General features: G+C 39.2%; 1 protein-coding gene across 11 annotated transcripts in view; it reads right to left on the bottom strand.

Moving 5' to 3' along the window:
- meis2a (Meis homeobox 2a) overlaps positions 1-12,398 on the bottom strand; it is a 194,784-nt gene that overhangs the window by 91,608 nt on the left and 90,778 nt on the right. For 10 of the 11 annotated variants that reach the window (XM_067613992.1, XM_067613989.1, XM_067613994.1 and 7 more), the window contains one exon: positions 258-451. In XM_067613992.1, coding sequence (XP_067470093.1) covers positions 258-302 — 45 coding nt within the window. In that variant the 5' untranslated portion in view covers positions 303-451. Of the gene's footprint in view, positions 1-257; positions 452-8,060; positions 8,179-12,398 lie in introns of those variants that run through there. The other variant, XM_067613991.1, reaches the window with a different exon arrangement.

Below are 12,398 nucleotides of genomic sequence, written 5' to 3' on the forward strand. Positions count from 1 at the left end.
CTTGAAGAAAATGACAGAGGGGTGTATCGGTAGCCATCGCTCACCTGACAAAATAACGCCTAATTAGTGCAGGCTGTGTATCTGTACACCCAGTCAGAGAATAATCACACGCCAAAGATCATTTGAATGTGATCAAAGAACAGATATGATGCCGGCTTGACAGATGAGGTGTAAGTTATACACACGTACATATAAACACATAAAACCTGTAGTGACCATTTATATGGTTCAACTTGGTGCTCTTGTGTCTCTGTTACCTGGTAATGTTGCTGATGTGAGCTCTGGCTTATGTTTGTCACCATTTATTAAGTCGTGCGGTTGTTGGCTCTACTCCACAGGAAAGGTTCAGATGGCCTCGGATGTTTGCTGCTCCCTAAAACAGATGATCCAATGACTGGCAAGGGGGTCACGTAGGGACCTTGACTGAGAGGATGTAATGGATGGGATGAAACTGAAACAAGATGCAAAGTTGACACTGTTTAACAATAGATTCAGTCTGTTAAGTTTGTATTAATTATACTTTGCTGCTGCAGTCACGGTTTTGTTTTCAGGTCAAAAAAATCTAGAAATAAATTGAAACATAATATAGAATAATGATGTTTTTAAAAAAAATCTATATCTATTACTGCCAGAGGATTATCACCGGAGCCCTGTTCACATTAATATTCTGAAATCACTTGGCATACAAAAGTGTTACATTTAAGAGTTGTAGCTTGTAAACACCATCTTCCACTCCCAATAGCCCAGATAAACACATATCCCAGTTATGAGAAACGAGAATATGACAGCTGAGCTATGCCATTATTAGCCAGCATTCTGAGGCATGTAAACATCTTACTCCATTAAATGGTGATTCTGTGGACTGTGTAAACTCTGTTTCCATGGCAGCAAACAGAATATTGTTTATTTATGTAAACAAGGGTGTTTGCGAATGGGATGTGAAAATCAATATACACAGCCCAATCCTAAATATGACCTAAGCAGGGATGAATATGGAATATTCTGTTATCAGCATGCATCACTTGCTGGATGGGTTTTAATTCTGTAATGTTATTTTTAAATGTGTTTTTAACCCTGTTTGGATTGTAAGTATTTTGAAACCAATCACAGACCGCAGGCTTTCAAGAGCTGATTGAAGCATGTCATGTTTCCCAGGGAGTCCACTTATCACAATGGTGGATTTCAGAGGGACTGGCTCCTCTTAATGTTTTGTCTATGTCACACAGACTTGAATGGAGTGAGTTTAAGGAAAGCTTGAAACAGCCACACCAGATGCTTTGTGCATGCGGACACGTGGCCTTGACTTACACTGTGGTGATTTCTTGTTTACAGTCATGTCTACAGACTGTCATCCTAGTCTGTCTTACTCCCTAACTAAATGGAACTTTCATTTCCTGGTTTGTAAACGAGTCTCTCCCTCTGCTTTTGTTTGATATTTATTTATTCAGTTTATGTGACAGGAACAATGCACATTAATCAACATCTCAGCTTTCACATCACTGTAAATGTGTCAGACCCTCTCTCCCCCTCTCCTCCATCCATCCCTCCCTCCCTCCTCCCCTTCTCTCACTCCTGCTCTCTTCTCCTTCCCTCACAGTGTAGTAGCCTCAGTGTAACTCTAATCAGCAAATCAGCACTGAACTCTAATGAGTGAAATTGCTTATGAAGGGAATCTGTTTCCGATGGTGGGCCCGATGATTAATGCGCACTGACAACATGTCTTTCCTCGAGGAGCTTTGCTGGGCTATGGCAGCTGTGTGACGCCACCTCCTCAGAGATGGCCCCCTCGTTTTCTCAGAGGCTGACATCCCACAGGGAGAGGGATAAACTGGAGATGCTTCAGAGAATCTGCTGAGGAAATCATGGAAGCTCAGGGTTTCAACACAACTCAACACAGAATGCTAATCGTAATGGTAAAACGTTGCAGGGCGAAGTCAGCTGTTGTTACAGGGTAAAACTACATGCGACCTAACTGTGGTGGAGAGTTGCATGTTGCATGAAGTTCATGCAATTTTTACTGTTGCAAAACATTTCAAGACAACACCCTAATTTGCAACACATTCTCGCATTAAAGAGCAGGTCCAATATTTTTTTTGTTTTTTTTTTAGGTATTTATATCATTCTGTAGCTTCCCAGTAGTGCCATTTTTCCAAGCCCTTCTAAAAGCTTTTTCCATCGTGACCTGACGTAGGTTTCTGCATGATGACGTTGCTACAAATAAATAATGTGGGGTAAAGTGGGTAAAGTCAAATAATAGAACAGCTAAAAACAGTCTGGTACATTCAGAAAACTACATCACCTTACTGCAACAACACTTCACAAACTTATGCCATATCACGATATTATGATATCCAAAATCTAAGACTTTATTTAGTCTCATATCACAATATCAATATAATGTCCACATATTGCCCTAGCCTGCCTAGCCAGTAGCCACGGAGACACTGCTGCTCTGCTAAATGTGCTAACAAACACACACAGACGGAGCACTCACTGTTGCCGCTGCTCAAAGTTTAGAAAATAAACTGAGATCTCCTCCCACCAGTAAATGGCTCCGGATCAGAGCAGAATCTGGTGTGACTCACAGGTGTTATTCGTTCCGAAGCTCTGGCTCTGTTCCCGGCGCTCTCCTCCAGAGCTCCCAACACTCAGCAGCTGTCTGTCCCTTCACTTCGTCCGGTGCATTTATAAACATCTCACACACTCAGACTCAGCGCTGTGACATCGCTCGTAGTATATCTGGACAATTTTTCACGCTCTAACATACAGCGAGCATGTTAGGAAGACAGTATCAGCGAACTGTTTGTGTGTGTTATGGGGAGGGGGTGGTGGGGGGCATCAGCGCTCTAACCAACGTCACTGCTTTTTGCTAACAGTTGAGTGGGCGTTTCCTTTGAACAACCCAGAGAAAAATGCAGATGGAGTCATTCTAATGGTTAAAGTGTACATGTCATGCTTTTTGTAATTTTCTGTTATTTTTCATGATATTGGATGTCTGTGTTAAGCATAGACAAAGTTCCAAAACTTGAGATGAACGTATGTAAAAATGCTCTGAGGTTTCAGCCTGCTCTGATTGCTCCGTTTGCAATGTTACCTTGACTTCACCATCAAACTGACATCAGATCGTTTGCGCATGCCCACGAACAGCCATTTATTCCACAGGTTGTTCACATTGTCCACTCATATATTTCAGATTGAATTTGGGCTCGAACTTACAGATGTATTTGAGTTTAAGTTTATATTTTGAGTAAAGAATGAGAAAAAGAAGCGAAATCCTACACTGTAATGAATTGCTGTAAATTTACTGTGGATTTACAACGGTATCTTACTGTACTTTTTAATAATTATAAAATACCTTTAAATATTCATCTCATGCTCGATTAGCCATAATGACGTTAGCTAGCTAATAGCAAAGTAAATCCTCAGAGATCCGCGTCTGCACCCGCGGCCAGCATTACTCTCTTTCAGAGAATGTAGTGGGCTCAGGTTTAAAGCTAGAGTGAATACACTGTAATAAATTGCTGTAAAAATACAGCCAAATTCTAACCATAAAGTATGTTCTCTCTAAATACAGTAAAATACTTTAAATTTTTTTGGAGCCAAAACCAAGAACAGACATTAACAGTAGGTTACTGTAAGATTTGATGATAAAATACAGTATTTTCATTTTCACTGCTGCAGTAATGGAGGGGCAGAAGTCACATTGACTCACAACCATTGACATCATATAGTCATTGTTCGTCTTCCTTTGTGGAATCAAACCAAAAGGTCAGTAACATCGTAAAGGGAAAAAAGAATTACATTTGTACATCCGGTTACTCAATTAGTGACTAAGTTTCATTTTTGCTAACATTATATTGGTATAATCTTAGCAAGCACTTGACAGGCACAAGAGAGTATTTTTTCAGGTAGTGTTCTTCAGTTAGAAGTTTGAATAAATGGTATTTAAACATTATTCTCACTGCTGTTTGCAAGTCTAGTGTAAAGATTATTTGTGGATGACTGTTTTCTCTTGAACTACACATCAGTGAATATTAATGTTACTCCGGCCTGGTTTATACCTACACCTTGTTTATCCCATATGAATTTCATAATTAATAATAGCCTACTATCTAAAGCACATAACAATTGTAGTTTATTCATATATGTAGCCAAGTTGATTAAGATATGTTTGCTGCTGGGCCCCAAAAGACAGAATAGTTATATTGGTTAACTTAGCTCAATCCAAGTGTGTGTTTCTCAGCTGTAGGTTGCTGCAAATATACTGTAGTTTGTTGCCAAGCAATGCTAAAACCTGGGACATAATAGGTGATTTAGTACATGTTGTTTTCATTGTGATTAACCCTGAGAGGGGAACTATGGTCAGCTGGGGAAAGTAATTCTGAAGAAGACAGGAAATCTCACAGTGAATCCTCAGCACCGCTCTTCTGAGGAATTTGACATCACTTCATAAAGGGAAGTTACGTTTCCTTCTTGTGTAAAATGTTTATGTCTCCCATTCAGTCGTTTCATTTCTCTATCTCTCACTCTGTGCTCGATTTTCATTTTTGGTTCCCTCTCACTCAGTGAGCTGTGAACCAGTTATAGCAGAAGACATTTGAAGGCATTACAAATTGTTTTTCCTTCAATCTGTTTATTTGTGCTTTTATATTTTTTTTAAACAGTAGTTTGTAAAGCAGTTGCTGTTTAGACTCAAGACTAAGTTTTGCTGGCAGCTCAGGATATTATAAATATTATAATATGAATAAGAATTAAACTTTTCATTTGTTTACTGTAACATTCACAATAAGAAACTGTTCATCACAGTCTACAGCAGAATACTGTTATGATTTTTACGGCAATTAACTGTTAAGTAAGTTTTAGTAGTGATACTAAAAAAAACTAAAATGCTGGCAACTACAGCTGCCAGTAGTTTACTGTAATTTTGCAGAGAAATTTGTTATAGTGTATACTGCTATCATGTGAAACTATACCTAAGGCATACCTAACCATGTCATGCAAGCTTGTCGAGAAGGGGGCTAAATAATGCTACAAATTTAGGCTAAATTTAGGCGAGGGAAAAACTGGTGTGTCCATTTTCAAAGGGGTCCCTTGCTCTCACCTCAAGATACCTGAATGAAAATGGGTTCTATGGGTACCCAAGAGTCTTCCCTTTACAGACATGCCCACGTTATGCTAATCCCATGCAATTTTTGGCAAAAACCATGCAGTTTTTTGCATGCAGTATAAATTTGTTATTTTCAGCTATTCTAAAAATGGTGTATTTGAATATTTCTGCATACTGGGGTCCCTAAACAGTCTTGGAATTACTACCGGAAAAACTACTTGACTATTATCCATTGACAGAATACACTGTTTGGGAGTTCAGCTTCTTATGGCTTATTTTGGTGAGAGCCAAGATGGGCTGATGATTCTTACTGATTTGAGTATTAACCAGTGATTGATGAATGACTTGTGATTGTACATGTACTATAACTATACCTTTTATTATTATTTTGTTCTACTTTCTCTTGACTTTTCAGGTGTCTGCCACATACAGTGATGTTGAGAGAAGGTTCACTCTACCAGCCATTCCTCGGCTCATTTTGCTAGGTAATGAGCCCATGACAAAGAGCCAGTGGATGATCGGCATAGAGAGGCACGTGGTCTATAAGGGCATTCAGCCAACCTTTGTGTCAGGACTTGCTGCACTGTTTGCAGTGTTCTACATTTTCCACCTTAAGTATCAAGACGAGGCCTCCAAAACCCTGGAATTCATTCAAAGATAGTTCATCAGTATATATCCGGAAAGAGGTAGCAAGGCCACCCATGGAAAGGTTATTTCCAAAAGGACCGGGAAGGTGGTAAAAAAAAAACAGATGAAAGTGTCAACCTGCATGTTGCCATACTATTGAAGGACTTGCTGGACTTTGAGTGGGACTTCATCTAGGCCCTCGTCATCGGTGATTGAGGATAGCAACCAAATGCTGCAGTCAAGTCCCCTCTAACAGTTCGCTCTCTTTCTCCTTCTCTTCTCTTTCTCCCTTTCATTTTCACTGTCATGGAGTTCAGATTTACATGTGCAAAGGACTTGATTCCAAGCTTGGCTGTAATGCAGTTCTGTTACACTGTTCTTGATGCTATTTTAATTCAGCGTCTGAGGTTATGCTCATGAGTTCAGTAAAGCCTGTCATTAATTATTTTAGTGGAGACAGTTTCTTCCAAATATGGTAATGCAGGACCTTGTTACTTTTTTAATACAAATGTTTCAAATATTATTAGTCTTACAAAGTCAGCTGTGCAAATGATTGAGGACTTGTAATAAACTACAGAAATGTTTTATTGAATGTGTATTCTCTAGTGTTGTCTACTTTTGTTTAATTTGTGGGCATTTGTAGGAATTAAATGCAAAAGTATCAGATTTTATTACCCTTTGTAAATAAACAGTAACATGCTGGCATGCACTGTTAAATTACAATAAAACCCCCAGTTATCCTACTGTCATATACTGTAATCCAATATATGGTAATATGCAGTTAAAATAAATTACAGTAGATGCACTGTAAAATAAGAATAAAATGCTGGCGTCTTTGCTGGTGTTATTTTATAGTGAAATTCTTTACAGTGTACTTTGTTTGTTTGCGAAGCCTCCAGAGCCACTGAGAGTCTGCAGAGGGGCAGCCTCCAGGATCTAACCAATCACAACAGAGTGGGCTCATCAGGATGGGGGCCTTAAAGCTAAAACGGCCTATTTCAGACAGAGGCTGAACTGAGGGGCTGCATAACCAGTATAAGATAAATGAAGATTTTTTTTTAACTGTAAATCATGCAAAGATATTCCAGTAGAGCCTCAGAATATAAATATAGATATGGAAATGTGCATGATACATCCCCTTTAAGATAATACCAGCTGACATTTTAGCTTGTATACCTTACGTAAAACAAAATTTATACACTTCAGTACAATATTAACCAACAAACACTGAAACTACTAGATTTTCATGGTTATCTGTTGATCGTAGTATAGTAGCTACCCAAAACCTAACTGGAAGTCATGTGACATGATATAGTGTTTTGATTGGCTCTTGCAAGAATTCAGTAGAAAAAAGTTCAAATAATCTGAATTTGATACAACTAAGGAGCATGAAAAATTTCTATTTTATCTGATTTATTTTTCACCTTTATCTTTTGCCATTTTTGCCTTTATTTGTTTGTGTGGAGATAGTCAAGAAAACATGGGAGAGTGACGGTTAAGAAAAGCAACAAAAGTGGCTAGCTAGAATCAAACTGGGGACCTTGTTAACTATTAGGGTACCAGGACGTCCCATAATGTTGAATTATTGTGTGATTTTTGCATTAATTCATTAAAGTACCTTGATTTATCAGGAGCTTATTTTTCTGGATTTACCATAAAATGACAATTATTAATCATTCATGATTATTAATTATAAATATTTAAGACTGATGTACAGTTCAACTGCAGTTGCACCACATTGCATGAAAACTTTTGATGCTGGTCTCACAGAGGACTAAAGATAAAGTGTCACACCACTTCCATACGAGAGGAATCTGGTGGCTGCAGTTAGCCCCAGCCTCAGCTGTTCAGCTGTTTCCATTTCATCATGGATCTACATTTCATCAGGCTCCTGTTAATGCTGAGAGATTGCTCACAACTAGTGGCCATTTATGAATGTCTTATTAATGCAACATGAAATTAGCCATTGTTTGGACAATTGTTTTAAACAAGATGATAGCACTAACAATCACACCCTTCTACTAACTGCATTGGGTTTGCAATTTGAAAAGATACTTTTAGCCATATATCATCTGCAATAAAAGTGTCTTGAAATGTATGAATCTATTCGTGTTGTAACTGGTGTGTCTTGCCTGTATAGCATGTGATGAGTGTAGAATAGATTAATAAGGAACTATTCATCTCCATACTTCACACAATTTCTTATCTACCATAACCATTCTGTAAATTACATTACACAGACTCTGAAACACTTATCCTTGGTTTGTAAGGCTCTAATGTAACATGCACCATTATCAAAGAATTTCTACCTAACGACCCAACTAACCCGAACACTCCTTTCCTCATTCCACGCTCGCAGATGAGATGAGACCCCACTGAGCCAATGAGCTTCAACGAAACTGACTTGATTGCCAGGGCTTCAGCGTCAATGATCCTAGAATAACAAGGAGCATATTGTACCATCAGCACAGGGCTGCACAGCCAGGCCTGCTCCAGGTTAAAAGGCTCTTAGATGCCTTGGCTCAATGACGGAGGTAATGACATTCTCATGATCCAGCAGCACAGGTGAATAGGTAACCATGGACAGAGGGAGAATACAGAGATGGAGGCAGAAAACTGCAGAGTACAACAACTGGATGTCTTACACATTTAAGATAAGAAATAATGGGCGTATTATAGTCCTGTATCACAGTAAATGATAAAAGTTTGGCTGATAAAAAAGATTTGAATGTCATATTCTCTCCTTATTTTTAAGGATCACAGGGTGAATGTACTATAAAAAATAAGACTGCAGAGTTAAACAAAAACTAAATACAACATAGTGTTTCAATCATGAGTGACTAATACTGAAAGACTAACAACCATAAATGTGCTTTGTGTCTATGAGCTACATGTACAGTATCAGCTTGCAAGCATGTCATCATCACAGTAAGACCACTGACGTTGCCATGCATCGCTGTCAATATTTTGAGTAGAGCTGCAATACTTTGCACAACTCCATATGAAGTGGTTTGACACTCCCACTATTTGTGTACGACTTTTATCAAACATGGAAAATCCATTCCTTGTCATTTCCCCTGTAAAGACACCTTGTCAGCCAGTCCCTGCCAGATGCCATAGTAGAGAGAATGAGTGAATGAAAAAGAAAAAAAAAAAGCTCATTTTGATTAAGCCATGATTGACACCAAAACAAAGAGCAGTCATAGTGCATTGTGCATTTGTTTTTAATTCTCCATAAGTTTTTAATCACAACATATGACATCTGTCACAGGGAGGCCTCCGTGATGTGTGTGAGAAGGAAAAAGCACATGTGGCTCCCTATTAGCGGTGAATGCATAACAGTGTGTTTATATATGGCTTCATGCATGTGTGCATACATGTCCGCAGCACATGTGTATGTGTAAATACACGCTTGCATGCATCTACTATATGTTGTGTCTGCAGTATGTACATGTATAGGAATGCATGCACGTCATGTACCTGGGTTGACATTGATTGCGATAGTACACAAGAAAGGAAGCATATTCATTGCTTTACATATCTGCCTGTGTGCTACCACCACTCATAAGCTTAGTCTCTGTCGCTAACCGCCTTGGGAGTTCAGATAATGTTCCTTCGCTGGCAGAAGACAGGTTGATAGCTGTCAGGGACAGAAACAGAATAAATGACGGGGTTTCACTGGGGCGCCTCTAAGGCGCATTAGGGACCTCAGGATCCCAATCCCCAAACACGGGATGAAGAATCATTTTGTCACAAAGGCACAGGGTCGCCCATCACTGTCTAATGCATGCCTTGATTAATCGTAGGGATGGATCAACATTATGTCCTATTCAGGGTGATGCTTAATTGCCTCTGCCATCCAACTTATCCATTGCCCTAATGATGGTGCGTCTGCTTCCTTGGACACATGGTTAGTCTGGTGGGCTGTAGCTTAGCAGGACAGGACCCCCTTAAACATCATCACCAGCTGAGAGCTCAACCTCTCCAGACACCTTTACCTCCCCCTAACCGCGAGTATGTGGATAAATGGAGCCGGCTTCATCGCCTGTAGCCCTGTGTTTATATTCACAGCAGAATGTCTGCGAGTGTTAATGTATGTAGATTTCATTTCCGATGAGTGATTATTTGACTGCTCATTTTGCCTGAGATTTATGGCACTCTCTCTATCTCCTGACTGCAGTGCCACTCTTATCTTTAATAAAAGAGATGAGGACATTAATCAGGTTTTGTTGGCGGCCCTTACTAAGACATTAAATGTATTGTATGGGGTAAGTAAACACGCTTCACATCCTTCTCTCTCACAGTCGAGAGAGAGAGAGAGAGAGTGAGAGAAGGAGGGTGAGGGACAGAAAGAGGCGAGAGGGGAAGAAAAAAAAAAACCCTCATTATATTTATCATAATTTCACATATGCTGTTTTTGAAGCAATGTACCATGAGCCCATAAAGTGTATTACAACTGTGCATAAATTCAACTGATTTGTGGCTGGAGTAGCTAATTCCTTGAGTACATTTTAGAAAAACAAGCACTGAGCCCTGAAATTGCAATTCCATAAAGGCTTTAAATTACTGAGTACAGAATCAAGAACTTGCCTGATGTGCCGCACATGGTGACCGTGTTATAGGGGAACGCAGCACTCCCCGAGATAGAGACAATAAAACCTGAGATGAGTGAGCCATATACTCAAACAAAATAAAGCAAGAGAAGACAGGCTGGCTACACGATGAGGGGGAGTGACTATCTTATCCTTTTTAACCACAAGGATGCATTTGAGAGGACACATTTAGTTTTTTTTTTTTCTTCTCGTCTCTCAGCATCTATCTCTCTACTTCAACCCAGCAGAAGAGTTAGTGGATGGATGCCAAGCCTCCTCGTTCAGAGGCAGTTAAAATGATGTGAATCTCATCATTAGCACAAAGGGGAGGATGTGTACAGTGGAAAACTCCTCGGTATAGTCAAGAACATACACATGTCATGAACAGCGGCATCACTAACAGACAAACACATTAAAACCTATGAGAAACGTATGATCTCCACTTTAACTGACTTGCAAGTGTTGGCAATGGGTTCTCCACAAATCAATAAAAATCTCAGACTCACAATTGATGCAAACCCTTATTTTGCTATCATGCAAACTTTAGGTGTCACATTGGCTCAGACCGTATTAATATTTCATGTCATTCTTTCCAGCCACTCTCCCTTCCCATCACCCTCCTCTATCCTCATTTGCTACCTCCTCTCACCTCCCCGCTTTCTTCCTCTATTATCTGGAGTCATTTGGGATCAGCATGAACAAGATTTTCATATCAGGTAAATGAATATCTTTATCACAGAGGCAGGAGCCAGGATGCTCGGGGAGCTGGAGAGAATAATCTCACAGAGCAAACAGTCTTGGGGAAACAGAGAGCCACTCAGTAATAACAACCTCTCTCAGTCTCCCACACTGCTCTCTGTGTACATCTAAATAGCCTGCTTACTGCGGTGGATGCTGAAGGATCAATGGTCTTGCTGTGGCTTAGCACTGACCTCTGACCTTTGAAGGGAGGAAAAAAAAGAATATGATGGAGAAACGACATGTGTCCTGGCACTATTTTTTTAATCAAACATAAATAAATGTTTTTGTTAGAATTAAGATGTGTTGGATGCATTTTTTTCGCAGTTTTTAAAAAATATTTTTCACACTTTTGTCCAGGCTGTGCTACATGAAAATAAAGCTGTATCCTTCTACAAAGAGTATCACTCTAAAGACAGACTTAAAACAAAACATATTATTATAGTATTTATTATTATATTATATTTTATCATTATGTGTGCACTTCAATAAAACCAAAGTTTTAGGCCGCCTTACTTGTTTCCCAAGTGTGATGTTGGTAAGCATGATGGAGGTTGTAATAAACATGCTAAATCTATTTGTGTCCTCTGTTTCTTTAATATTTTTCTGGTTTGATGACATTTGGTTTACCTGCAGGTAAAAATTGGACACAACTAACTCTTTCCTCAAGCGGTGTGCAGAACAAAAAGCAGCCATGTCTCTTTATTACAATACCCAATAATAGTTGATTTAATGGCTATAAAATGTGTTCATTAGAAAGTTATAGTTAAGAAATATTCAAAGTATACCTAAAAGTGTCACTTTTATTGTGAATGAACAGGATCATATAATCTAAAAAGGGTGTGATTATATCCAAGTCTTGTCCTCCAGCATTATCTTGGAGCTCATAAAGAGATGAAATTTAATATGATGCTTTCAGTCAGTTTAATTGAATTTTAATTGCCTCTTTGGACAGAAGGTTTAGATCTAATCAATAAAATATTAAACTTTTGGGGCTTTGACGGAGAACGGTCTCCCTATCGCCCACCGCTTCATTGCATCCTGGAACCGGCGGATGTAAAATGTCTGTTTATGAGCTGAGGTAGCAGAGCCAATATCTCGCTGTTTTCCATAGTGTTTCAACAGAATGCAGTGGATAAATAACACAGGGCGAACAAGCTGAGATTCTATTAATTACACTGGTGTGGAAGAGCGGTCGGTCACCTTCAAAGGAAGGCCTTTAATGTGCCAGAGCTATAAATATTTTGAAATGTCACACCTTGGGAAGACAGCATCAGGCCAGAGCCGAGGCGATAAATCAGAGCCTGAGAAGAACCAGGAAAGAAAAGATGGCT

This window comes from Thunnus thynnus, chromosome 16, assembly GCF_963924715.1.
Source record: "Thunnus thynnus chromosome 16, fThuThy2.1, whole genome shotgun sequence".
NCBI lineage: Eukaryota > Metazoa > Chordata > Actinopteri > Scombriformes > Scombridae > Thunnus > Thunnus thynnus.